This window comes from Pongo pygmaeus, chromosome 2, assembly GCF_028885625.2.
Source record: "Pongo pygmaeus isolate AG05252 chromosome 2, NHGRI_mPonPyg2-v2.0_pri, whole genome shotgun sequence".
NCBI classification, from domain to species: domain Eukaryota; kingdom Metazoa; phylum Chordata; class Mammalia; order Primates; family Hominidae; genus Pongo; species Pongo pygmaeus.
Genome location: NC_085930.1, coordinates 136566500 through 136594232, shown reverse-complemented (window position 1 = coordinate 136594232; position 27733 = coordinate 136566500). Strand labels below are relative to the sequence as shown.

Genomic DNA, 27733 nt, shown 5'->3' with positions numbered 1-27733 from the left:
AGACAGACTACATACACATGAGCACATTACTCTTTCACAGACTCAAATATTTTTCACGGCCTTATGTAGTAAAGGATACTACAAATCTAATACAAAAGGATATAAGAATGCTACACAGCCAACTACATGTTTACTGCTAGCGATATCAAAGATTAGTGTAAATGTAACTGGAAAAAAGGTCTGAAGTTCACCCAAGGCCAATGCATTCTTACCCATTTGAGGAGTTTCTTCATTTACAAACCTCTCCTTCTGATAGAATTTATCACTTTTGTTTTATCATTAATCCCTTTCCTCTTCTCATTTAGGTATAAACCCCTGTATACTTTACACCTTCTTTTAAATGCTTAATATAAGTAACCACAGGAGGATCTCTTCTCCCCTTGAAAAACTGAAAATAAAGATGTCAGCTATTGAGTATATTTGTGGCGTCTCCAGCAGCTGCTGTTAAATACCAGCTGGTCTGGCTGTTTAAAATTACCTCCGAGTTGGTATTATAAAGATGCCTGGGCAGCGTTGCTGTATTAATGGATTATTGAGTAAGCGATGAAAACCTTGGCCAGCTGATGCGTTTTATTACAGATAGGCTTTATGATGTGTAATCAATGTAATTTTTACAACTAGAGGAAATATGAAAAAAGGAGTAAAAAAAAAAAACCCATAGAAACTGATTTAACTAGATTATTCCTATCATTTTGTTTCCTAGAAGAAGTCAAAGTGCATAATTACCGTGTATAAATATACAAGTATGAACTTATACACACAATTTATCCATCCATGTGGATGTGTTTTCATCAATATAGGCAAGCAGAGAATGCACATGGACAAATTCAGTATGCATACAATTTGTGAGAATAGACATTTGTTGTTGTCTGCCAAACCACCCAATTGGCTACAATGGGATCACATGACCTAAAACAGTTTTGAACTATTCACCAGCTGGGCAATAGCCGAAAATCCAAATCTGGCCAACTGGACTATAGTTTGCAAACCAAAGGATAGGATCATTTCACTCCTTTATCATTTCCCTTTCGTTGTTTTCTTATAATAAGCCAAGGTTTTTATGGAACTCTAGCAAATTGTCTCCCAAATCCTCTAACTTCCAACTTATGTTCAAAAGAAGGTATGGCAGTTTATTGGCTTAGCTATTTTTATGCCTGCTACAGTAGCCCAGGGTGCTACCCTATCAGTTTCCAAGGTCCTTCAAATGTATGGTTCTATTTATGGCACTCTCAAGACTCCTGTATGTTCCCAATTGCTTTTAAGAATGAACACCAACTCTCAGGAGGCTGTGGCCAATTAAAATAGTTCCAAGCAGAAAATAAAACTCAGAAAATTCATTCAAGTATGTCACTGGGTGAATTGGTATCTTGTAGGAAAGGACAGCCATCTCAGCCTGGATTTCCTCTTTAGGTAATCTACAAGTTTTACTCTAAAGTAATATTGAAGAACACAATCATCATCATCAAGAAATATCAAGTATATTGTTTTGGTTTTGCTGTATGACATTTAACATCAATTTTCATCACAGCCATTTTCATAAAATATATAGAATGTGTGACAAGAAAGTAATAAATTTTTTAAAATATACCAAAATTTATACATGAAATGATTCATTCAGATCCCATGGTAGGGTTTTTTTGGTTTTTATTTCCCATAGAGGTTGAGTACTGTGTTTTGAGGGTTTTACTCATGCAAGTAACTAACAATTCTAATTAGAGCCAAATGTGGTGAATGAACAATGTGAGAAATAAGGTTATGCAATACTTCCCGAGGTCAAAATGTTCTTTGTTTGATTTTATAGCTATAAAACAGGTTTCTAATGTGGCTCCTATTCTAGTAATGAAGCCAATTCCAGATAGAAAATTCCAGAAGTATTTTGAGTAATAATGGTAAATTAAAATAAATGTGTAGCTTGTTACAATGACCATGCTTTAGAAAAACCATAATCATTTTTAATATTAAAAGCACCAATATGCTGGTTTTAAAAAAAGTGATCATTGTTGGTTAAAATTTTTGGTTTGGTTTTTTAATGGGAATAAAGCTAGTCATCGTGTTATTTTCAAAGGTGTATAACTTTAAAGTTGCAAGGGACTTTTAAGTGTCATCTAGTCCAATCTCCCATTCATAATAAAGACACCCATCCATAAAATTTCTGATGGCTGGGGACTATTGAGCTTTTGCTGAAATTCAGGGTGAAAGCATGCTCACCTAATCCTAAGCCATCTATTTTGCAAACTCCTTTCGATAGAGAATTTTTCAGACTTGCTGCTTCAAAACATGCCCCCCAAGTTCTTTCTACTGGGTCTTATCTAGCCTTCTAAGAAGAATGTTCCTTGCTCTAATTTATACTTTCTAAATACCCAAGTGACACTAAAACAAAGCATAATGCTTGATATTAGGAGCTGCTTACTAAATATCTGCTCACTCAATAATGACCTGAACAGTTCTATTTTTAAAGAACCATTAAACTGGAAAAAATTATAATAAAATTAATGAATTCAGATAAAAAGCATAAACTGAAGAAATTTTTAAAAGATACAGCAGCTTAAATTTCTATTATTGTGAAAACTTAGAAATCTAAGAACATCTAGGTGAAGAGCCAAACTTCTGACCAACTAGAACAGAGTGAGCAGCAATCAGAGGCAAAGAGGCCAATCATATGTGGGTCAGAAAATGGCTGGGATCAGTCAGGCAGCTATGGAAACACACCCTTTGGTTCTGAAATGCAGATCCTGGGTGTGGTGAGCTAGTCTCCCATTCTCTTGGGACTTTCTTCTAGAATGCAGACCTTGGGAGGCAAAATGACCTATGACTATAGATCTGGTACAGGAGAATCAGTCAAACCTTCTTTCTTCAGAGATCTTTAAATAGTTTTTAAAAGTGGAGGTTGCAGGGAGATAATCACTGTTTCGTGATAAAAAAAAATAGTGAGACTATATATATTCCTAATAAATGATTTAAATGCATGGCTACCAAACTTAAAAAAACTCTTCCCATGTTTTATTTTGCCTCCCTTCCTTTTGCTTCTCTTCCTGCATCATGTTTTACCACCAGCAGAAAGCACTGGTCAGAGGTGCGGATGTAGTAAGGGGCAAGTGAAGGGAAGGATACAAGAAGGAAGGGTGAAAAAGAATAAAAGACTGCACAGGAAGAAAGCCAAGGTGGTGGAGGGGAGTCCGGACAAAGCCTGTCTGACCAATCTGGGCAGCAATGCAGAGAAAGGAGGTGCTTCTTTTCTGCCATCAGCAATACAATCCACTGAAAAGGATAATTAGATAACTAATCACTTTCACTATTGTTTTAAAACTGCATTTTCCGCAAAAGAGTGGGAGTGAAAAGTCAAAAGAGTGGGACTGAAAAGTCAAGAGTGGGAGTGAAAAGTCAAAAATGAAAAAAATAATGACAGGATTTGGCACTGCTGTCATAAATACCAACAGGCAGAGGCCTTCCTGCCTAAAGGTGATCAAGGTAGAGAAAAGGGAGTTACTTATAGATGGCAGAAGCCAGAGCAAGAGGCATTTGTTATATGGGGACTGACACCACTACAAAAAATAATCTCTTCTCATTAATTTTCAGTTTGAGAAAGTGACATTATTCATCATATTATTACTTAGACGTACTTAATAAATATGTAAGAAATATTTCCTGTGCAACAGGCACTGTTTTAAGTGCTTTGCAAATAAGAACTCCACAGGGCAACTCTATAAAGGCAGTACTCTTGATCTGACTTTAGCTTTTCTGTTGCTTTCCATTGAATAGGAGACAAGATCAGATTCTTGGTTGCAATGAATGAAGAGTTCAGCAACTGAAATAGGTATAGAAAAGATACTTTATAAATATTACATTTCTCTGCATATTTCTTGTTTTACAGAAAATAAAATCCTATTAATTATAAACTGGTGGTTCAAATAAACTTGTAATATATACCAAGCAACAACAGGATAAAATTCTATCCATTAAAATATATTTGTAGTTCTGTACTGCCCCCCACAACTCACTCCAGTTGGGGAAATTTATCATCTTCATGCTTGGAAACTGGTTAGCTAGAGAAACTAGATCTCTGGTTCTCTCCAGTGTCACTGCCTTGGCTAAATTCTGATAGTGTCCACAATGTTCATTGTTTTGTTTTTTTTTTTTTTTTTGAGAAGGAGTTTTGCCCGTTGACCAGGCTGGAGTGCAATGGCATGATCTCGGCTCACCACAACCTCCGCCTCCTGGGTTCAAGTGATTCTCCTGCCTCAGCCTCCTGAGTAACTGGTATTACAGGCATGTGCCACCATGCCTGGGTAATTTTTTGTATTTTTAGTGGAGACGGGGTTCCTCCAGGTTGGTCAGGCTGGTCTTGAACCCCCGACCTCAGGTGATCCTCCCACCTCGGCCTCCCAAAGTGCTGGGATTACAGGCGTAAGCCACTGTGCCTGGCCCACTGTCCTTAATAGCACTATTTTTAATTGTTTAGGTCCCTCCCATTGACATAATTAGGTCAGAGGTTCTTTTTAATAAAACCTGAATCTACTGAGCATAGGTGCAATCTCTCAGCTTACAACTCATTCTTTTTTGTCCCAGTCCCACTCATTTTGTTATTGTTTCTGATGCCTCTTAGAGCTTATATCTATTAAAATGATTACAAATTCTAAATTAAAATGTTTTAAAAGGTATATTTTCTCTAACAAATTCCATGTAGTACAATCTTTAATTTTAATAAAAAAATTAGAATATTTTTAAACTTGAGATATTTTAAACCCTACATACCATTTACAATTTAAGTCATAATAAGAACCTTTGGAGATGGTACACTGGTATAGAAAATCTATAAAAAATCTAACAATAATTCATGTAAAATGAAAATAAAAGCATTTTTATTAGAGAAAGCAAATTTTAATAAAAGAAATTTTTAGAAATAAAATACATACACATGCCAAACTTTCTATATTATTATAACAAATAATATTTCTTTTTCCGCATTTAAATTCTGTTACAAATCTATTTAAAACTATAAAAATAAGAAATTTGAGGGGATAAAGAAACACATAAAGAACCAAAAGTAGTCAAAAGCAAAAATGAGAAGCAAAAAGCAACACGTTCCACCAGTATTTCATCTGTATTTCCAATTAGTGGAGAAAGTTTTTCTTAGGGTTTGTTGGTTGAAGAATTTTTATCTTTTATCCTTTATAATAGAGTGTAATAAAGGACAATTTTTCTTAATTGATTCAGCAGCCTTTGTCAAAGCATCTTATGACATTATGAAAGGTTCTCTTCACTAAGCAAGCTCCATCATTTTTCTTATATTTAGGTCAGAAAAGAAGTAATAGTGAGAAGACACGATTCCATCTTGGTATTATGGGTCAAGTAAAATTATACTGGTAAAACTCTGTCCTTAAAGTAATTTTACAAAAGCCAGAAAAATATCTTAGAATTGTCATACAAGATGCATACTGGTGATCTCAAATATCTTAAAAGCTAGTCAGGAGACACTTATCTAGAAAACTTGCTTTTGCAGGCACTATTGAAGCCCTCTTTGTTCCCATAAAAGGTTTTACACATATTAAGCAGTCTCTCAAGGTCAAAAAATAAGGGTAGAAACTTAAGTCTGGTCACAACCTATCAAAGACACACAATGTAATCACTAGTATAAGTGATACAGGTTAGCTTAATTACCAAGTATACTTAATAATGGAATATGATATCATACATAAATTACCATATGGCAATAGAAAAGAGCTTATTAGAGCAATTAGCTCTAGATATTCAATTTGCCTCTAGGTTACTTGGTTATTGAAAGAGTTGGAGAATGGAAAAACAGAGACCCACGAAATAAAAAATCCAAGGATAAGAAATGAAGGAGAGAAATCTGAATATTAAAGATTAACTTAATTCTAGGATGTTTTACCCACATTTAACTATTATTTCTTAGTAAGTCCTGAAAAATTCTCCTTCAAGCTTTAGAACCTATAGCTTTGATTGGAGGGTAGAAATTACTTTCCTTCCAATCTAAATGTATTCTGCCAACAGACAGGAAGGCAATGTCCGTTTTAAAGTATTATCACTGTTACTAAACCACATAGTTTAAAGAAGGCATTCCTTTGTTTTACTGTGATTTAAAAACAACTCTGACTAAATATATTTCTGGGAAAATTTTATTTTTCCTGACCCTTGTTAGATGGTATTTTGTAATTACAAAGTTTTAGGGTAATATTAAATATTTGTTTTTCCTGTATACTTATGTTCAAAGAATCACAGTAAAGTCACAGTTTTATCAGGCTTTCTTTAGAGAATGTTCATATAACCTGAAGTTGATTAAGTCCGGTTAGTGACTTAAAGACCGGGATTGGCAAAGGGTTGTGTTGTTTAAGATATACAACCAAAAGAAAGGATTTTTACTACCTTTATATATATATATATACCTAGAATGGCAAATATAGCTGAGGTGAAGGTATGTTCTATCATGAACTATTTTGGCCTATCATTTTTCAGCGCATCAGTATTTCTCAGGTATCTAGCATTATTTTTTGTTTCAATCACCTCGATTCTTATTTAGAAATATATTTTTAAAACTATGAATTTAGTGACATATTTACAAAAATTTAGAAATATATTATGCATAGTAATCTTAATAAACTGTTCTAATAAATAAATACAAATTTAAAAATAAAGTCTTAGTTGTAGAGTTAAAATTATGATTAAAATTTCTTCTCTGTTATATATTTTAGAAGTATTTAAAAACTCATTGAAAATACTTCTCATTAGAAGGTAAATATTTTGGAAGTATTAAAACTACTCAAATATGTTGAATAAATATGACATCATTTGTTTTTTGGTTGTTTTCATTAATCCCATATATTTACTAGGTTCCAAAACACCAGTGAAAGAAGTCATTTAATCGAAAGAAATTTCAAACTGTGGCCAGGATTTTTGGAAGGAGCAAAAAGAGACATCCTGGTCTATGTTTAAAATTACATTTCCAAATATATATGTAATAGTCCTTTAGGTACAGTATATCAAGACCATATTGCAAATCACTGGTTTCTCAAACCTCATATGTCCATTATATTTAAAAGTTTCACAATCAAGTCTCTATGTAACTATTCACGTGATTGGAATGCTGTTTCCTGTGTGTGAAAAGTACCAGTAAACAAAAACATGAAAGCAAAAGCTGAGTTGCCTAATTTTTTTTTTTTAACTGTGCCATTTGCATTGGGTAAGAATACTGTATGTTCCATTATTAATCCCACATGTCCGGTCATTTTAAAGTAGATTTAGATTTAGAAATTTAAAAATTTATAATTATAGCTGGAGACAGAACAAGCAGACAGACAAAGAGCAAAAATATGGAAGACCTAACCAACATAATCAACCAATTTGACCTGACATTTATAGAACATTCCATTCAACGATAGTAGAATAAACAATCATTTCATGTGCACAAGAAATATTCACCAAGCTCTACTATATTTAGGGCTAAAAACAGGCTTAAAAATCATACAAAATCATGTTTTTGGATCATAATGGAATTTAATAAATTTTTACAAGATATCTGAATAATTCCCCAATATTTGGAAATTAAGCAACACAAATAACCCATGGTACAAAAAGGAAGCCTTAAAGAAAAATTTAAAATATCTTGAGCTGAAGAAAAATAAAAATATAGCAACCCAAATTTTAGGAATGCAACTAAACCAGTGCTCAGGAAGTAACTTATAGCAATAAAAACATACTTAAAAAGAAGAAAGGTCTAAAGTCAATAATCTGACCTCCTACCTTCAACAACTTGAAAGAGAAGAGGAAAATAAACCCAACGTAAGTAAAAGGATAAGAGCTGCAACTAATGACACTAAAAATAGAAAGAAAGAAAAAGAGAAAGGGAGATAAAATTAATCAAACCTAAAACTGGTTCTTTGAAAAGATCAATTTTATTGATAAAATTGTAGCCAGATAAAACTAACTGATCTTCAACAAAGGTGTAAAGGCAATTCAATGGAGAAAGGGTGGTCTTTCCACAAATGGTTCTGAAATAATTGGATATTCATATTTAAAAAAGAAAAAAAGTTGACCAATACCTTTTACCTTACATAAAAATTAAGCCAAAATAAATCACAGACCTAAATATAATATATAAAGCTATGAAACACAAAACATAATGTGTATGACTTGGACTGGGCAGAGTTCTTATATGTGACACAAAAAACAATCTCCATAAAAGAAAAAGTTGATAAATTAGGTTTCAACAAAATTAAGTGTTTGCTCTATGAAAGACACGAGAAATGAAATGACAAGTTTCAGATTGGGGGACATTTGCAAATGCAAATCTCAAATGTGACAATGGACTTGTATCCAGAATAAAGAACTGTCAAAACTTAATACTAAGAAAATAGCCCCAATTTATTCAAAAAGGGCAAAAGATGTAAGACATGTAGACTGACTTTTTTTTTTTTTTTTTTTTTTTTTTTTGAGTCTCACTCTGTCATCCAGGCTGGAGTGCAGTGGCACCATCTTGGCACACTGCAACCTCCACCTCCTGGGTTTAAGAGGTTCTCGTGCCTCAGCCTCCCAAGTAGTTGAGATTACAGGCATGTGCCACCTTATATGACTAAGTTTTGTATGTTTAGTAGAGATGGGGTTTCAGCATGTTGGCCAGACTTGTCTTGAACTCTTGGCCTCAAGTGATCTGCCCGCCTTGGCCTCCCAAAGTGCTGGAATTACACACATGAGCCACTGTGCAAGGCTCTGACATTATTTTAATTAAACTATTTATTTTGAGATAATTGTACATTCACATACAGTTGTAAGAAATAATACAAAGAGCTCCTCAGTACCCAGTAGTTTTCCCCAATGGTAACATCCTGCAAAACTATAGTCCAATGTCACTACCATGATATGTTCCATTACCATAAGGATCCTTTCCATGCCCTTTTATAGCCATATTCATTTCCTTTCTCCCTTTTCTTCTGTTAGTCTTGCTAGTGTCTGTCAATTTAATTGACCTTTTCAAAGAAACAACTCATTTCATTTATTTTCTGTTATTGTTTTCAATTATATTAGTTTTAACTCATATTTATTATTTCCTGCCTTCTGCTTTCGAGTTTATTTTACTTTTCTTTTTCCATGTTCTTGGCATAATATTTCCCCTGTTTTTATTTACCTTATTATTGGAAATGTATTATTTCTCATTTCATGTCATAAAAAACACTGTGATAAATATATCTATACATGGACTTTTATTCTACTGATGCATTTAATATGTTTATATGCTTAAAAGTAAAATTATGAGTCAAAGAATCCAATTGGTCAGATTTCTGACTTACCCTCCCAATTGCCTCCTAAATGATTATATCAACATTGAGCACAATTTTCTCTAATCTTTATCAATCTAAATGAAAATTATATTATGCTATTTAATTTGTATATTTCTTTCCTTTTTTTTTAAATTTTTTTATTTTTCAGAGACAGGGTCTACTCCCAAGTCTCTGGGACTACAGGTGTGCACCACCATACCTGGCTAATTTTTTCTTTCTTCTCTTTCCTTTTTCTTTCTTTCTTTTTTTATTTTTTGGGTAGAGACAAGGGTCTCACTACCTTGCCCAGCCTGATCTCAAACTCCTGGCCTCAAGATATCTTCCTGCCACAACCTCTCAAAGCGCTGCGATTATAAGCATGAGCCACCTAATTTCTGTTTCTTTAAATGTTTGAATAGCTGAAAGTTTTCACTATGTGTACTGGCCATTGTTAATTTTTCCTTATGATTTGTTGTTTCATTTTACTGTTCTACGTAATGGATTAGTGATTTCTTACCAAATTTAGGACTCTGTATATAAAAAATAAAAATTAGTATTTTATTCTTCATATTATTTCTTTATGTATGTTAAATTTTTTAAACCAATTTAAAAATCATAAGGAAAAATTTGCATTGAATTTTATTGGACTATTTTTTTTTTTTTAATTTAACAGAGTTTAATCGAGCAAAGAACAATACAAGAATCAAGCAGCACCACCACCCCCGCCCCGGACTGAAATTTTGATGTAGTCAAATTTCCAGCTTACCCTCTAGAATGTCCTCACTGATATTCTTACAAAATCTATTGTTATTGGAAGACAGGCTATTCATGTATGTTTTCTACTAATTATTTACAGTTGTAATTGTTTCATTCTTATTACTTAATGTTCCTTAAAATAGCAACAAAATTTTCACCATATCATATTTTGAATAATCAGATCCTTGTATTACTGGTTTGTGATCTTTCCTTCTTTTTTCTTTCCTTCCCATTCATCCATCTTCTCATGTACTCAAAAATTATTTGCTGAGTGTTTACCACATGCCAGGTTCAGTTTAGGGAGGCATTTGAGATATATTAATGAATAAGACAGACAAACTCCTTGCTGTCATGGATTTTACACGCCAAAATTCAAGGTGATTATATGTCTATGAAGAACTGAATGTTTTATGAATATACAAGGCTATTCTCTGTTTCTTTCAATGCTTTTCTTTGAAGTATATTATCTTGATATTACAGTTGCTGTCCCTGTAATCCTTTTACCAAGCTATGTCAATTTATTTTAGCTGCCACTTCTAAGAAGCATATAGTTGGATATTGTCTATAAAGCCAGTCAATAACTTTTGCCTTTTATTAGGTAAGTTTAAAGTATTTATGTATAGTACCATAACTAACGTTTGATAGCTTTGTCATCATCTTTTATGTTTCCTTTGTAAATAATCTTGTTACTTTCTTCTGTTATTCTTCTTATTGCTACTTCTTATTATGAGTCTTATTAATAGCCAGGAATTTTGCACTGAGAACATAAAAATTAGTAACAAGGAACAATGATTGAGTGCTTACAATGTGCCAGGTATTGTACTCTACATGATTTTTCTCATTTAATCGTCACAATCCTATTGCATAAACATCTTTTATGAGCATTTTTTAAAACATTTACTTAGTGATTAGAAACATCAATAATATATTTATTTCATGTGTACTGATGAATTATGTAAACTTCTATACTTCCTTTCCCCTTTAAATTATTCACTAGAATTAAGTAGACTTAAGATGCAAATAATGATTTAAATTATTTTCACTGCTATTGACATGATTATTTCTGACAATTGCTTTCAGTTATTTAGACTTAATCATATCTTACTGGTTATGTTGCTTTCCAGTAGTCCTCTTACACTTGTTTTCCTCTTGCTTGAATTATTGATTTTTGTTCACCTCTCAGTGGGAAAAGCATATTTTTATCTAGAAAGGCATGTGGATGGTACCCTTCCTAAGCAAGTGCATGCATAACTCAGCACTTTTCCTTCTTGGCTTTTGACTGTGCTAAAATACATGGTCACTTTGTCAGTAAAGGTTGTTTCTCCCACTTCATCAATTAACTCTTTTTTTGTAGGTCAAGTTTAAGATTAAAGTAGCAGATCCCCATCCCCAAGCTTCCTTGATTTTTTATCCAGTAGTCTGACTTAAATAAGGCCAGAATTGGACTTCGACAAGGAAATTTAAGCCTTTAGGCTATGGCTTATTATTTTAGCTATACATTTGCTGGGGACACATCCTATGTGAAAGATCTGGAGCTCATTTATTCCTGATTTGGGGCATGGCTGTGGACCTTAGGCACTCCAGTGGCCTTGATTTTCTATTCCTTCCTTATTAGGCTGGTTTCTAATCAGTACTAACAAGACTCCTCAGATTCTGGGCCTTGTACCTAGGCTGGGTCTTTGATATCTGGTGAAGCTGAATTTGGCTCATGGTCCAATGTGACACATAAAACCTTCAGGTGCCTCAGCTTTCTACCACACTTCTAGTCCTAGTCAAATTAAACTGTGAATATTAGCCCAAGAGTTCAAAGCCTGGCTCAGCTTCTTGGTAACTGTTTAATCTAAATAAGGCTTTACAATCCTTCATTTCCTCATCAACAAAATGGGGATAATAACAGTACCTATTTCTATGTGTTATTAGGTTAAATAAGATAAAGCCTTTTGGCCAGGTGTGGTGGCTCACACCTGTAATCTCAGCACTTTGGGAGGCCAAGGCAGGCAGATCACCTGAGCTTACGAGTTTGAGATCAACCTGGGCAACATAGTGAAACCTTGTCTTTACCAAAAATACAAAAAATTAGCTGGGCATGGTGACGGGTGCCTGTGGTCCCAGCTACTTGGGAGGCTGAGGTGGGAGGATCCCTTGAGCCTGGGAGGTGGAGGCTGCAGTGAGCTGAGATCACACTGCTGCGCTCCAGCCCGGGTGACAGAGCAAGACCCCCCTCTCAAACAAAAAAAGAAAACACAAACAAACAAACAAACAAAAAAAGGATAAAGCCTTTAGCACAATGCCTAGCCCTCAGGAAATAAATATAATAAATCATGAGTCATTATTTCAAATATTTAATTATTCTTCCCCATAATTCTTAATCAGTGATGATAGTTCATGTAGAAGGGGAAAAACTCCTACTTTCTGAAAAATAATAATACTGGGAAAACATTCAGTAGTGTATGAAAGCAAGCTATCATTGGATCGTCACTTTCTAATCCTTCATATTTCATGTATTATGTTTAATGTATAATATAAAGCTCATTGAAAAGAAAGGAATATCTCAATTGTTAACTGTGTTTAGGAAGTTCTTAAACTGTTGAGAGATATAATTTTTTAGGTTAATTACACTAGGATAATTACACTGACTTCTGATGACTGACAGTTACTTTTTTACCAATATGTTTATACTTCAAATATAGGTTAAAAAAAAACTTGGCATTCAACATAATTATACTATGATATGTTAGAACCAATATACTATAACATATTTTAAAATTATATCAAAAATTTGGCAGATTAGTAATCAATAACCAAGAATCTCCCCAATTAAATTACAATAAACTGCACGGTAAAACAACTGCTAATCCAGATAATAGAAAATAGACATGGAAGATATATAATAAGCATTTGGGGGATATGGAATTTATCCCATGAGTGTTGTAAAGAGCTCATAATTTAACAGTGCCAAAGCCCAAGTGTGTTATGAGGGTCTTTCCTCAAAAGTGACATTAATTGCATATCCCACAGATGCCTATTATGTACTCTATTTATATCAAAGTATAAAATACAGTAAAAAGTTTACAGATTCAATACATTTAAAGGTGATAATAAAACAGTTATTCTGGCCTACTAAAACTGTTAAACTTCGAATTTTAGTCTCTTTATAATAAAAGAATGTTGTAGTAGCACTGAATCTCTATATGAATCTGCTCTAATTTAGAGTTTTTTGAACTCACAACATGATGTGTGATCAGTGATAGAATTGTAACACAAATATTTTAGATGCTTTTGCACAAAAATAATCCCCAAGTGATGAAATCTCAGGACATTCTTATGCTCATACTAAAAAATACCTCAAAAATGACTCTTAAAAAATTACCTTGGAAAGCTGGAAATGATGCAGTCAATATTTTTTTATTATTATTATTATTATTATTATTATTATTATACTTTAGGTTTTATGGTACATGTGCGCAATGTGCAGGTAAGTTACATATGTATACATGTGCCATGCTGGTGCGCTGCACCCACCAACTCGTCATCTAGCATTAGGTATATCTCCCAATGCTATCCCTCCCCCCTCCCCCAACCCCACAACAGTCCCCAGAGTGTGATGTTCCCCTTCCTGTGTCCATGTGTTCTCATTGTTCAATTCCCACCTATGAGTGAGAATATGCGGTGTTTGTTTTTTTGTTCTTGCGATAGTTTACTGAGAATGATGATTTCCAATTTCATCCATGTCCCTACAAAGGACGTGAACTCATCATTTTTTATGGCTGCATAGTATTCCATGGTGTATATGTGCCACATTTTCTTAATCCAGTCTATCATTGTTGGACATTTGGGTTGGTTCCAAGTCTTTGCTATTGTGAATAACGCCGCAATAAACATACGTGTGCATGTGTCTTTATAGCAGCATGATTTATAGTCTTTTGGGTATATACCCAGTAATGGGATGGCTGGGTCGAATGGAATTTCTAGTTCTAGATCCCTGAGGAATCGCCACACTGACTTCCACAATGGTTGAACTAGTTTACAGTCCCACCAACAGTGTAAAAGTGTTCCTATTTCTCCACATCCTCTCCAGCACCTGTTGTTTCCTGACTTTTTAGTGATTGCCATTCTAACTGGTGTGAGATGGTATCTCATTGTGGTTTTGATTTGCATTTCTCTGATAGCCAGTGATGGTGAGCATTTTTTCATGTGTTTTTTGGCTGCATCAATGTCTTCTTTTGAGAAGTGTCTGTTCATGTCCTTCGCCCACTTTTTGATGGGGTTGTTTGTTTTTTTCTTGTAAATTTGTTGGAGTTCATTGTAGATTCTGGATATTAGCCCTTTGTCAGATGAGTAGGTTGCGAAAATTTTCTCCCATTTTGTAGGTTGCCTGTTCACTCTGATGGTAGTTTCTTTTGCTGTGCAGAAGCTCTTGAGTTTAATTAGATCCCATTTGTCAATTTTGGCTTTTGTTGCCATTGCTTTTGGTGTTTTAGACATGAAGTCCTTGCCCATGCCTATGTCCTGAATGGTAATGCCTAGGTTTTCTTCTAGGCTTTTTATGGTTTTAGGTCTAACATTTAAGTCTTTAATCCATCTTGAATTGATTTTTGTATAAGGTGTAAGGAAGGGATCCAGTTTCAGCTTTCTACATATGGCTAGCCAGTTTTCCCAGCACCATTTATTAAATAGGGAATCCTTTCCCCATTTCTTGTTTTTGTCAGGTTTGTCAAAGATCAGATACTTGTAGATATGTGGCATTATTTCTGACGGCTCTGTTCTATTCCATTGATCTATATCTCTGTTTTGGTACCAGTACCATGCTGTTTTGGTTACTGTAGCCTTGTAGTATAGTTTGAAGTCAGGTAGTGTGATGCCTCCAGCTTTGTTCTTTTGGCTTAGGATTGACTTGGCGATGCGGGCTCTTTTTTGGTTCCATATGAACTTTAAAGTAGTTTTTTCCAATTCTGTGAAGAAAGTCATTGGTAGCTTGATGGGGATGGCATTGAATCTGTAAATTACCTTGGGAAGGATGGCCATTTTCATGATATTGATTCTTCCTACCCATGAGCATGGAATGTTCTTCCATTTGTTTGTATCCTCTTTTATTTCCTTGAGCAGTGGTTTGTAGTTCTCCTTGAAGAGGTCTTTCACATCCCTTGTAAGTTGGATTCCTAGGTATTTTATTCTCTTTGAAGCAATTCTGAATGGGAGTTCACTCATGATTTGGCTCTCTGTTTGTCTGTTATTGATGTATAAGAATGCTTGTGATTTTTGCACATTGATTTTGTATCCTGAGACTTTGCTGAAGTTGCTTATCAGCTTAAGGAGATTTTGGGCTGAGACAATGGGGTTTTCTAGATATACTATCATGTCATCTGCAAACAGGGACAATTTGACTTCCTCTTTTCCTAATTGAATACCCTTGATTTCCTTCTCCTGCCTAATTGCCCTGGCCAGAACTTCCAACACTATGTTGAATAGAAGTGGTGAGAGAGGGCATCCCTGTCTTGTGCCAGTTTTCAAAGGGAATGCTTCCAGTTTTTGCCCATTCAGTATGATATTGGCTGTGGGTTTGTCATAAATAGCTCTTATTATTTTGAGATACGTCCCATCAATTCCTAATTTATTGAGAGTTTTTAGCATGAAGGGTTGTTGAATTTTGTCAAAGGCCTTTTCTGCATCTATTGAGATAATCATGTGGTTTTTGTCTTTGGTTCTGTTTATATGCTGGATTACATTTATTGATTTGCGTATATTGAACCAGCCTTGCATCCCAGGGATGAAGCCCACTTGATCATGGTGGATAAGCTTTTTGATGTGCTGCTGGATTCGATTCGCCAATATTTTATTGAGGATTTTTGCATCAATGTTCATCAAGGATATTGGTCTAAAATTCTCTTTTTTGGTTGTGTCTCTGCCAGGCTTTGGTATCAGGATGATGCTGGCCTCATAAAATGAGTTAGGGAGGATTCCCTCTTTTTCTATTGATTGGAATAGTTTCAGAAGGAATGGTACCAGCTCCTCCTTGTACCTCTGGTAGAATTTGGCTGTGAATCCATCTGGACCTGGACTTTTTTTGGTTGGTAAGCTATTGATTATTGCCACAATTTCAGCTCCTGTTATTGGTCTATTCAGAGATTCAACTTCTTCCTGGTTTAGTCTTGGGAGGGTGTATGTGTTGAGGAATTTATCCATTTCTTCTAGATTTTCTAGTTTATTTGCATAGAGGTGTTTGTAATATTCTCTGATGGTAGTTTGTATTTCTGTGGGATCGGTGGTGATATCCCCTTTATCATTTTTTATTGCATCTATTTGATTCTTCTCTCTTTTTTTCTTTATTAATCTTGCTAGCGGTCTATCAATTTTGTTGATCCTTTCAAAAAACCAGCTCCTGGATTCATTTATTTTTTGAAGGGTTTTTTGTGTCTCTATTTCCTTCAGTTCTGCTCTGATTTTAGTTATTTCTTGCCTTCTGCTAGCTTTTGAATGTGTTTGCTCTTGCTTTTCTAGTTCTTTTAATTGTGATGTTAGGGTGTCAATTTTGGATCTTTGCTGCTTTCTCTTGTGGGCATTTAGTGCTATAAATTTCCCTCTACACACTGCTTTGAATGCATCCCAGAGATTCTGGTATGTTGTGTCTTGGTTCTCGTTGGTTTCAAAGAACATCTTTATTTCTGCCTTCATTTCGTTATGTACCCAGTAGTCATTCAGGAGCAGGTTGTTCAGTTTCCACGTAGTTGAGCGGTTTTGAGTGAGATTCTTAATCCTGAGTTCTAGCTTGATTGCACTGTGATCTGAGAGACAGTTTGTTACAATTTCTGTTCTTTTACATTTATTGAGGAGAGCTTTGCTTCCAAGTATATGGTCAATTTTGGAATAGGTGTGGTGTGGTGCTGAAAAAAATGTATATTCTGTTGATTTGGGGTGGAGAGTTCTGTAGATGTCTATTAGGTCTGCTTGGTGCAGAGCTGAGTTCAATTCCTGGGTATCCTTGTTGACTTTCTGTTTCGTTGATCTGTCTGATGTTGATAGTGGGGTGTTAAAGTCTCCCATTATTAATGTGTGGGAGTCTAAGTCTCTTTGTAGGTCACTCAGGACTTGCTTTATGAATCTGGGTGCTCCTGTATTGGGTGCATATATATTTAGGATAGTTAGCTCTTCTTGTTGAATTAATCCCTTTACCATTATGTAACGGCCTTCTTTGTCTCTTTTGATCTTTGTTGGTTTAAAGTCTGTTTTATCAGAGACTAGGATTGCAACCCCTGCCTTTTTTTGTTTTCCATTTGCTTGGTAGATCTTCCTCCATCCTTTTATTTTGAGCCTATGTGTGTCTCTGCACGTGAGATGGGTTTCCTGAATACAGCACACTGATGGGTCTTGAGTCTTTATCCAGTTTGCCAGTCTGTGTCTTTTCATTGGAGCATTTAGTCCATTTACATTTAAAGTTAATATTGTTATGTGTGAATTTGATCCTGTCATTATGATGTTAGCTGGATATTTTGCTCGTTAGTTGATGCAGTCTCTTCCTAGTCTCGATATTCTTTACATTTCAGTATGATTTTGCAGTGGCTGGTACCGGTTGTGCCTTTCCATGTTTAGCGCTTCCTTCAGGAGCTCTTTTAGGGCAGGCCTGGTGGTGACAAAATCTCTCAGCATTTGCTTGTCTGTAAAGTATTTTATTTCTCCTTCACTTATGAAGCTTAGTTTGGCAGGATATGAAATTCTGGGTTGAAAATTCTTTTCTTTAAGAATGTTGAATATTGGCCCCCACTCTCTTCTGGCTTGTAGGGTTTCTGCCGAGAGATCCGCTGTGAGTCTGATGGGCTTCCCTTTGATGGTAACCCGACCTTTCTCTCTGGCTGCCCTTAACATTTTTTCCTTCATTTCAACTTTGGTGAATCTGACAATTATGTGTCTTGGAGTTGCTCTTCTCGAGGAGTATCTTTGTGGCGTTCTCTGTATTTCCTGAATCTGAATGTTGGCCTGCCTTGCTAGATTGGGGAAGTTCTCCTGGATAATATCCTGCAGAGTGTTTTCCAACTTGTTTCCATTCTCCCCGTCACTTTCAGGTACACCAATCAGACGTAGATTTGGTCTTTTCACATAGTCCCACATTTCTTGGAGGCTTTGCTCGTTTCTTTTTATTCTTTTTTCTCTAAACTTCCCTTCTCGCTTCATTTCATTCATTTCATCTTCCAGGGCTGATACCCTTTCTTCCATTTGATCGCATCGGCTCCTGAGGCTTCTGCAGATGCAGTCAATATTTTACTTTGCAAATTGGTCAGTATGTATTGACAGGTTTATAGAACCTAATTTTTTTTAAGTGCAATACCAATCAATAATTGGCAAACAAAAGACAACTCAATATGTTAATTAGGCTGGGCGCAGTGGCTCACACGTGTAATGCCAGCACTCTGGCAAGCCCGGGCGGGCAGATCACTCAAGGTCGGGAGTTTGAGACCTGCCTGTCCAACGTGGTAAAACCCCATCTCTACTGAAAATACAAAAATTAGCCAGGTGTGGTGGTGGGCGTCTATAATCCTAGCTACTCAGGAGGCTGAGGCAGGATAATTGCTTGAACCCGGGAGGCAGAAGCTGCAGTGAGCCAAGATTGCACCACTGCACACCAGCCTAGGCAACAGAGCAAGACACCCTCTCAAAAAAAAAGAAAAAAGATGTTAATTATTTATTTGAATTATAGTAAGAGAAACTTCATTCTATGTGCAACAGAAGGAACTTTCATAAAATTAATGAAAAATATAGTATAAATTACCTTTAGGATATATTATTTTATAAAATCACTGATGTTGAACATTTAATTGCAGATTTAACTGTATTTAACCTAAAATACAGGTAGTAAATTGATTTAACATTTGCTAACAAAAAAATTTTAATCATCCAGAAGATAATACAGTTAAATATATAAGTAACAGCATTAAATAAGCAAGCTGTTATATAATATTCAAGATTTCATGTGGACTTATTCACATGTCAAGATAAATGTCATCAATTTATATAATACTAAGATTATCTAATTTAGAATGAGATTATCAAATTTTAGTGCAAGTAATATTTTTGTACTATTTGTTAATTCTAATTTTGTTAAGTACATCTATTAGCAAAATGCAGCAGGTGTACATACTCAGGGCACATCTCCCACCTCAGGAGATATTAACATATATTCTCTTGGAAAAACTGGTTTTAAAAATAATCGCAAAATTTAGTGACAAATATACCATAATACAGACTAGATTTAAGTATTTGATGTCCCATGCAACTGTTAAAAATTTTGACTAAAAATAGAAATCTGGACTCTACATGGGGCTTAATTTAATCTTGCTAACACTTTTCCCCCATGTAAATATATATTTGTGATTTACTCCTCTTTCCATACAAGCTGTTGGTAATGATAACATTTTGCCATTGGCTCATTCATTATTGACATTTTTACTATAATTTCTACTATTTTACTTTTATTTTTTATTCTTTTTAAATTTTTCATTTTTACTGTAATTTATAATTTTCTTGAAACATTTTACTTTACAAAAAAATTTGTTTTGTTTGAAAATTAAAATTCTATAAAATATCTGGCATGCAAAAGCACACTTTAGATGACACGATTATGAATTATTATGTAATCTGAGAAAGCAGTTTCATTAACTAAAAAGAGATTATTTTACATCTGTCCCTTGGTGATACTTACTCAAACCACTGACTATATTTTCAAGTATTAATTCTGAATGTGAAACTAAATTAACAACTTTCTTCCAAAAGGAATAAACAGTAGCACAGCAATTACTTAGATTAAGATATTTGTGTGATACAGAATAAGATATTTTAATTCATTTCCATGAGATACAAAACTATAATACTAAATTCTAGAACATAAAATTATTCTGCCAAACTATATGATCATTTCTAAAAGTTTACTCCCAACTTCTATAGCATCACTTTAGAAAGCAGTGGTCTAAAAGACGGCTACTATAAGTTTGCAGGTAAGAGAAGTACATAGGCTTTAGTGAAAAGAAAAAAAAAGTCAAAGACAGAGTTGGAAGGGCTAACTAATGATTCACACAGGACATCATATTCACATAGCCATGACATTCTAATTAAGTAATGGTAATGACAAATAATGATAATAAAGGCATGTCAAAACATACATTAAATGTATACTACATACCGAGTACTACATTTTTCTTTGTATATTATGATTTAATTCTCACAGGCACCCTATGAAGTAGGTACCATTATTTTTAATTTCCATTTCACAGATGAAAAAACAAAGGCTGTTTCATTTCAGAGCCTATGCTTCTATCTGCTGTATTATTATTATTGTTATTATTACAGATGGGGGTCTTGCTATGTTGCCCAGGCTGGACTTGAACTCCTGGGTCAAGCGATCCTCCTGCCTCAGACTCCCGAGTAGGGTGGGATTACAGGCATGTGCCACCATGCCTGGCTTACACTGTTTTTCGACCCAAAGTTTCTAATAGTCATTAATAGAAAATACACAGATGGGTAGTACAGATGGCAGTAAAGCTTAGGGATATAAGAAAATTCAAGCACTCTGGCCTTTCATGTGCTCCATAAATAGTAATAACAAAACCAAATTAATATGTGAAATAGGTAAATAAAATCCTTGCATTATAAAACGTAATAGAGGCCAGTTGAGACGTGAGATCTATTCTTCAAAGATTAAAAAATACATATTTTAAAAAATAATACAGATGAGATTCTATTAAAAAATAATGAGCTAAATGAGGTAGCTATGATTATAGCAAGACCTGGTATTTTCAGTATTGCTGATAATGTTGGAAAGATTAAGAGTAATTATGTCATGGATCATGGAATTTTAATGGGAAGGTACTGGTCAAAATGTCAAAGAAATTCTATAAATTATTATGATAAAGATGAAACTAATCTCTGAAACTAACTGAAGGAAACTAATATCTGAAAAGGAAACAGAAACACTCTGGTTATAAATTATTGCACCCAAGCCCATGCCATCACCACTGCAACATCGAGCACTGGTTTGGGCAAGAAGGCAAAAAATTATAAAGCATTTCAAAGAAATGATAAACATGTTCAACATCAACTTCTTTCCCCAATATTTAAAAACAATTTCTGGATCTTAGCAAGCAATTTTTGAGGGTGTAAAATGTGCTTTTGTATTTGGATATACCAATTATTTGCACAGTGGAGAGGAATATAAAATTTAACTCCTGACCTTGTTACTAGCTATTTCAAATAAATTTTTATGTCTATAATCACAAATGTATCAGTTAGACTTTCAAATATACATAGCAATTCATTAATAACCTGCATTGCTGCCCAATACCACATGTCACACACAATTTTCTCATTTCCAGTGGAAATAATGAAGCTGCTCTCAATGATGAGGTCAAGCTAAAGTAAGAAAAAGGAAAACATGAAGTGTTAAAACAGAAAAGCAGACTTCTTCAGTCACAGTTCAGGGCTTCCAGAGAAGAAAAACAGGTGAGAGTTATTATTCATGAAAGACTCTGTATAAAATGAGAATATAAACAAAACACTAATTTATTCTCTTTTCTGGGTTAAATAAACAGACCCTGCTCTGGGTGACTTGTTTGAGATTCTCTGCAATTCAAATAATGCATTCACATTTATTGAGCATCTACTAAGTACACCTCAATAAAAAAATGCCTCAATTTTGCATGTTCTACCTAATGTTGAATCAAGCTTTACATAAAATATCTACCAAGAAACTGCCTAGCACTACATATAAATATTCTACTATTTCAATATAAAGAACCCTTTTGTCTGCAGCACTGCATAGATAATTCACATTTACTAAAATCGCTTTTTTAAATTTGCATACACACCTTATAAGCCACTGAAAAAATACACACACACACACACACACACGTGCACACGCACCCCTAAGGAGTGACCATCTCCCTGTCCTGCTATGACATGTTACAGAAGTTATGTGGCTGAAGAAAATTAATACATTATGGTCATTATGGTCCCTGAGAGGCATCTATCTTACTTACAGGAATCTACCTCTGAGGGTAGAACAAAAGATGATCACATGATATAATGGAAAGAACACGAACATTTTATTGTATTGTTAGGATTTGGGGCTGGCTCCATGCATGTATGACTCACACAACTTCTTGGAATGCTTGGTTCAATGATCTGCTGTTACCAGCTTGAAATTCTTACTAATTTTTTCAAAGGGGCCTTGCATCTTTCTTTTGCACTGGGCTCTGCAAATCATGTAGCCAATCCTAAATAATTATGGCTCTGAGTTACGATTTCACTGTGCAATATGTGTAAACTAAATCTGAGCCTTAGCTTCTTCATCTCTAATAAAGGAGTAATAACCCAATTTACAGGGTTGGTATTACAGAGAGTATTAGATGAGATACCATACATAAGGGAAAGTGATAAGCACTGAGCACGCACATAGGCACACAAAAGAGATGTGAAATAAAATGGAGATGGAACAGTTGTTATTTTTACTTTTAAGGATCCGAGCACATAGAAATTTACATATCATTAGAAACTACTATATAATTAGATGTAGTTGGAATTTAAACTTTAGGCTGGGTGCAATGGCTCATATTTGTAATCCCAGCACTTTGGGAGGCAGAGGCAAGCTCAGGAGTTCAAGGGGAGCCTGGCCAACATGGTGAAACCCTGTCTACCAAAACTACAAAAACTTAGCTGGGCTTGGTGGCACGTGTCTGTGGTACCAGCTACTTGGGAAGCTGAGGTGGGAGGATCGCTTGAGCCCAGGGGGCAGAGTTTGCAGTGAGCCAAGATCATGCCACTGCACTCTGGCATGGGTGAAAGACTGAGACTCTGTCTCACAAAAAAACAAAAAGCAAACAAATAAAAGAACTTTAATACTTACAACCCATATATCTGTGGTGCAATTTCTAGTCTGTTCAAGTGCATGTAAAGCTCAATATCATGCTTCTTCAGTAGATGATCCTGGATCTGGTTGACTTTAGTAACAATAGCAACTGTTGGCCCTAAATCTTGTGGTCTAGCAAAGGGAATGGGAGTCATCAGTGTTTCTTTCCCCTAAAAACAGAAAAATTGAACATGTATTATTTAAATATGAAATTAATAAATATATGGATGTCATTCTTTATCAATGACAGTTTAAACAAGAAGTCTTATTATCTGCCTACTACTCATTCTTAAAAAAAGGTGAGAGCACCATGAAATAATTAAAATAGGAAGATGAAAAAGGGATTCACTAGAAATACTTTTTAGGAATATATTATTCATTCATATATAAGGGTAATTAAGATGAATGTTCAAAAGTCCCATCTATTATGTTCCTTGATAAAATGAATTTCTTTGTGTTGTCTAAGCCACTTCTATAAAGCTGACTCAGTAATATCAATACAATTAGGTAAAATCAAGAACTGATAACCCTCACAGTTTAGTCACTGAGTTTCTAACCTAGCGTGACTCAGTTGTAAAATACAAAATGAACACTATTAAGAAATGATCAGTGTTTAAATGTGTTCAAATACTCTGCTCAAAATGTTGATGTTCATATATGTCTATGACTTCATCACATAACTTGCCAAGAACAAAAGGTTATTATTCCAAAAATATAGTTTGCCAAATATGCTTACAGTAGCTTTTACCTTCAACAACCCTTTTAGAATATAACATGTTGGTATATGAAGAAATACTTTATCACCTAGTGTAGGGGTCAGCAAACTTTCCCTGTAAAGAGCCAGAGAGTAAATATTTTAGGCTTTACGAGTCATACAGTCTGTGCTGCAACTCTGCCACTGTAATGATCATGCAGCCACGGACAATAAGTAAACAAATAGGAATGACTGTGTTCCAAAACATTTTATTTAAGGGCATGGAAACTTAAATTTCATATTCTTTTCACATGTTACAAAATACTATTCTTCTTTTGACAGTTTTCTAACCATTTAAAAATGTTAAAAACCATTCTTAACTCATAAGATGTATAAAAACAGATGGTAGGACAAATTTGACCTACAGGCAGTAGGATGCCAACCTCTGAGCTGGCCAAAGGCATGAAAAACATCGATTACCTATTTCATTTTTTAAGAGATGGAATGAAGTGACTGAGTAATAATGGTTTCTAACCAGAAAGCAATTAATTATACCAATATAAAGGAAATAAACCATACTGGAAATAATATGCCAAATTCTTTAACAGTATCCATTGCCAGAAGCATTTGTGATTTTTCCAATATTGTGTAATATAATGAGACAACCATAATGATCACTAAGATAGCATGAAAGTTAGTTTGAAAATATAGTTAACTCAGCAATTCCTCTTCTAGGTATATAACAAGAGAAGTGAACACATGTTCATACAAAGCTTGTATATAAATGTTCAAAGTTATTCATGATAGCCAAAAGTGAAAATTACCCTAATGTCCATCGATTGATGTATGGATAAACAAAATGTGGTATATCTATATAATGCAATATTATTCAGGCATAAAAAGAAATACTGGTACATGCCACAATATGAATGAACACTGAAAACACTATGCTAAGTGAAAGGAGTCAGTCACAAATGGCAGTATATTATATGATTCCACTTATATGAAATATCCAGAATCAGCAAGTCCATAGAGACAGAAAGTATATTAGTGATGCCAGGGCCTGTAGGAACAGGGAAATAGAGAGTGACTGTTAATGGACATGCAGTTTTCTTTTTGGGTGATTAAAAAAATGTTTTGGAATTAGATAGCAGGGATGTTTGCCTGCTAACCCTATAAATATACTAAAAACCATTAAAAGTTTAATAGGTACAAGTTATGCTATATGAATTATATAAAAATTTAAAATATAGTTAAAAATAAGAATAAGAGGAAGAGGAAGAGTAAGGGATATTGATGCTAAATGTATGAATTCAATAGCAATGCACTGGTAAAAGCAAAACAACCTATTTGATACAGATTTTACCTATGCACTTCAGTAATAATGTGTATACCAACTAGGGTAGCAAGAGAAAGATTATAATAATTTTGTAATGAAGCACTTACGTTGCTTGATTAATATACACACATATAAAATGTATTTATATGAAATTTTTACATTGCCTTTGTCTATCTGCCAATATGATTAGAAATATACTTAGATCCCCAGGCTCAATCTTATTCCATAGGTAATTTCATTTTGGTTATAGCAATAATAAAGGCTATATACTATTCTTTGGTTACATGTTGTTATTTATTGAAAGCATCTTCTCCATCGCATATACTGAAAAGATCTGTACTATAAGATTTACCTTCTGACCATCATGCTCAAAAGTTGAAAACCAAGGTTCAGCAGTTTCCATAAGTTGTGAGAACACTGCACTAAAAATAAAATAACATAATGCTATGTAACTTTCATTAAAATAATGATGGTATAAAAAAAAAAACAAAGAAAGTTTTTGTACTTACTAGGCATCATGTTCCAGATACTCAGGGTTCAAGAGAGTTTTCATTTCCTCACTTAAAAAAGAAATACAAGCAATCAAAATGAGTAATTTTTGAATAATTAAAGAGGCAGAGTTTGCCGTATTCTATATAAGACAACTTTCATATAATGTGCAAACGAAAAAAATTAGTCTTTTTTAATGAAAAGAGCAATGCCATTAACAAATGATATGCTTTCTTTCTATAAAGATCAAAAACAAATTAGCTGCCTTGTCTATGCCTCTATGCCACATGAACTATCTAATTATTCCAATAAATACAGAATGTGACAATATATTCCTTGACTATGATTCATCTAGAATAATCAATTAATCCACAATCTATCACTTGTTGTACAAAAGAACAAAAAGGTAGTTACCGGTCAAATATGCAATATCAAAACATTGATTTATTTTCTTTAACTGGATTTATTTTCCTTTTAACATCAATTTATCAGTGACAACACCTCTTAAGCATTTATTTTATGTTTTAACAGACTGAATCAGCTGAAGAAGCAGGTCCAATACATTTAAAAGCTATTTTCAATCACCTATATTTTTTTGTAAATTATATTCTACATGCACATTTTTTAAAGAGCTGCTGTCTGAAGAATACACTCACATGTTAAAAAAAAATGGCAGGCTGAGCATGGTGGCTCACACCTGTAATCCCAACACTTTGGGAGGCCAAGGTGGGTAGATCACGAGGTCAAGAGATCAAGACCATCCTGGCCAACATGGTGAAACCCCATCTCTACTAAAAACGCAAAAACTTAGCCGGGCATGGTGGCACATGCCTGTAATCCCAGCTACTCAGGAGTCTGAGGCAGGAGAATCACTTGAATCCGCAAGGCAGAGGTTGCAGTGAGCCGAGAGCACTGCTGCACTCCAGCCTGGCGACAGGGCAAGACTCCGTCTCAAAAAATAAAATTAAAAAAAAAAAGGCATTACAACAGGATCCTAATACTAACTTCATGTTTATATTTTAGAATAACTGAAGTGAAAGCAAGTTATATATGGTTATACTCTTGTCAAGATAAAAAAAAAAACTCAGCAAAATTAGCAAAGCTTCAAGGAAACTTGAAAATACTAATCTATAATCTAGTAGACAAAAGTTAATTTAACAAAGGCCTGAATACATGCTCAGCAAAATGGATGGCTATATTTGATTAATAAAGATCTTATAATCAGATATGTGAAATGTTATCTGCAAGTTTTCTGTTTACTGCATATAGATGGGCTGGCCTGATGAATACTCCTGGACACAACCTGACAGTCCCAGAGCCCTCCATTTCCAAAATGATTTTCTGAAGGCCCCAAAGTTAGGGTATCTTAAGTTAGAAAAATGAATTCTAACAATTAGCCTAAGTTGAATCCAATTACAAAAGTTATTTGCAGGAAAGAACTAATGAATATATCTAAAAAATATGAGAAGCAATTTTGTTTATTTACAGACTGAGGTTCTTTGTGGTTCTCTGCTCCCTTATGAATTAAGCTGAGTCAAACCTGATGAGGAGAGATAATCTCATATATAAAGTCTTATTCAGCTTGGAGTAAAAAATGGATCATTAGAGGATGATATATATGGATAATATCAATCATTAGCACTTTCGTGATTACAACAAAAATTTTCCATTCTTGATCCATTACTTACATGTCTTCCTTTGATACAGAATCAAGAATTCCAAAGACATTTATGATTCTAAATTTGCCCCATAGCTAAACTGGCCTAACAACTATTAAGTAGAATTAACAATTAACCACATGAAACATAATCAAATGTTTATAACTTGTACAGTTTGTAAGTACCTTCCATTTAAAAGATTTTGAGGTTTCAAAAACAAAGGTTACTGTGGGGGCTAAAAAACAAATGGCGCTCATATTAAAAAAAAAAACTTGCCTGGGCTGTGCAGACTCACTGGCATGTAGAAAAGCTTGGTGGTCACAGTGAAGGACAAAGACTATAGGTGCTAACAGCTCGTGCATGCCCTGAAATAAAGACCCAGAAAAATGAAAGAGATGGATACTCAGAGTCCATTAGTGGACAGTATAAACTCAGTTAAATGCTTCTTCAAACCAATTCCCACTAGCAAAATTTCCATATTATATAGAAACACATAAAAATGGAAAGCTACAAGATGAGATTTTTATCTACGTTCAGAATTTGATTCTAATTCAACCACAGCAGGTATTCTTCTTTAAAACATGGAAAGCAGTTCTCTTTTAAATGACACGACAAACAATAAATTGGCATGGTAGA

At 34.4% G+C, this 27733-nt stretch overlaps 1 protein-coding gene across 50 annotated transcripts in view; it reads right to left on the bottom strand.

The window, feature by feature from the left end:
* Window positions 1-27733, bottom strand: part of TBC1D5 (TBC1 domain family member 5) — a 599895-nt gene that overhangs the window by 202287 nt on the left and 369875 nt on the right. For all 50 annotated transcript variants that reach the window (XM_054482838.2, XM_054482837.2, XM_063662139.1 and 47 more), the window contains 4 exons: window positions 27374-27462; window positions 25460-25510; window positions 25303-25372; window positions 22915-23087 (listed from right to left, as the gene is read on the bottom strand). In XM_054482838.2, coding sequence (XP_054338813.1) covers window positions 22915-23087; window positions 25303-25372; window positions 25460-25510; window positions 27374-27462 — 383 coding nt within the window. The remainder of the gene's footprint in view (window positions 1-22914; window positions 23088-25302; window positions 25373-25459; window positions 25511-27373; window positions 27463-27733) is intronic.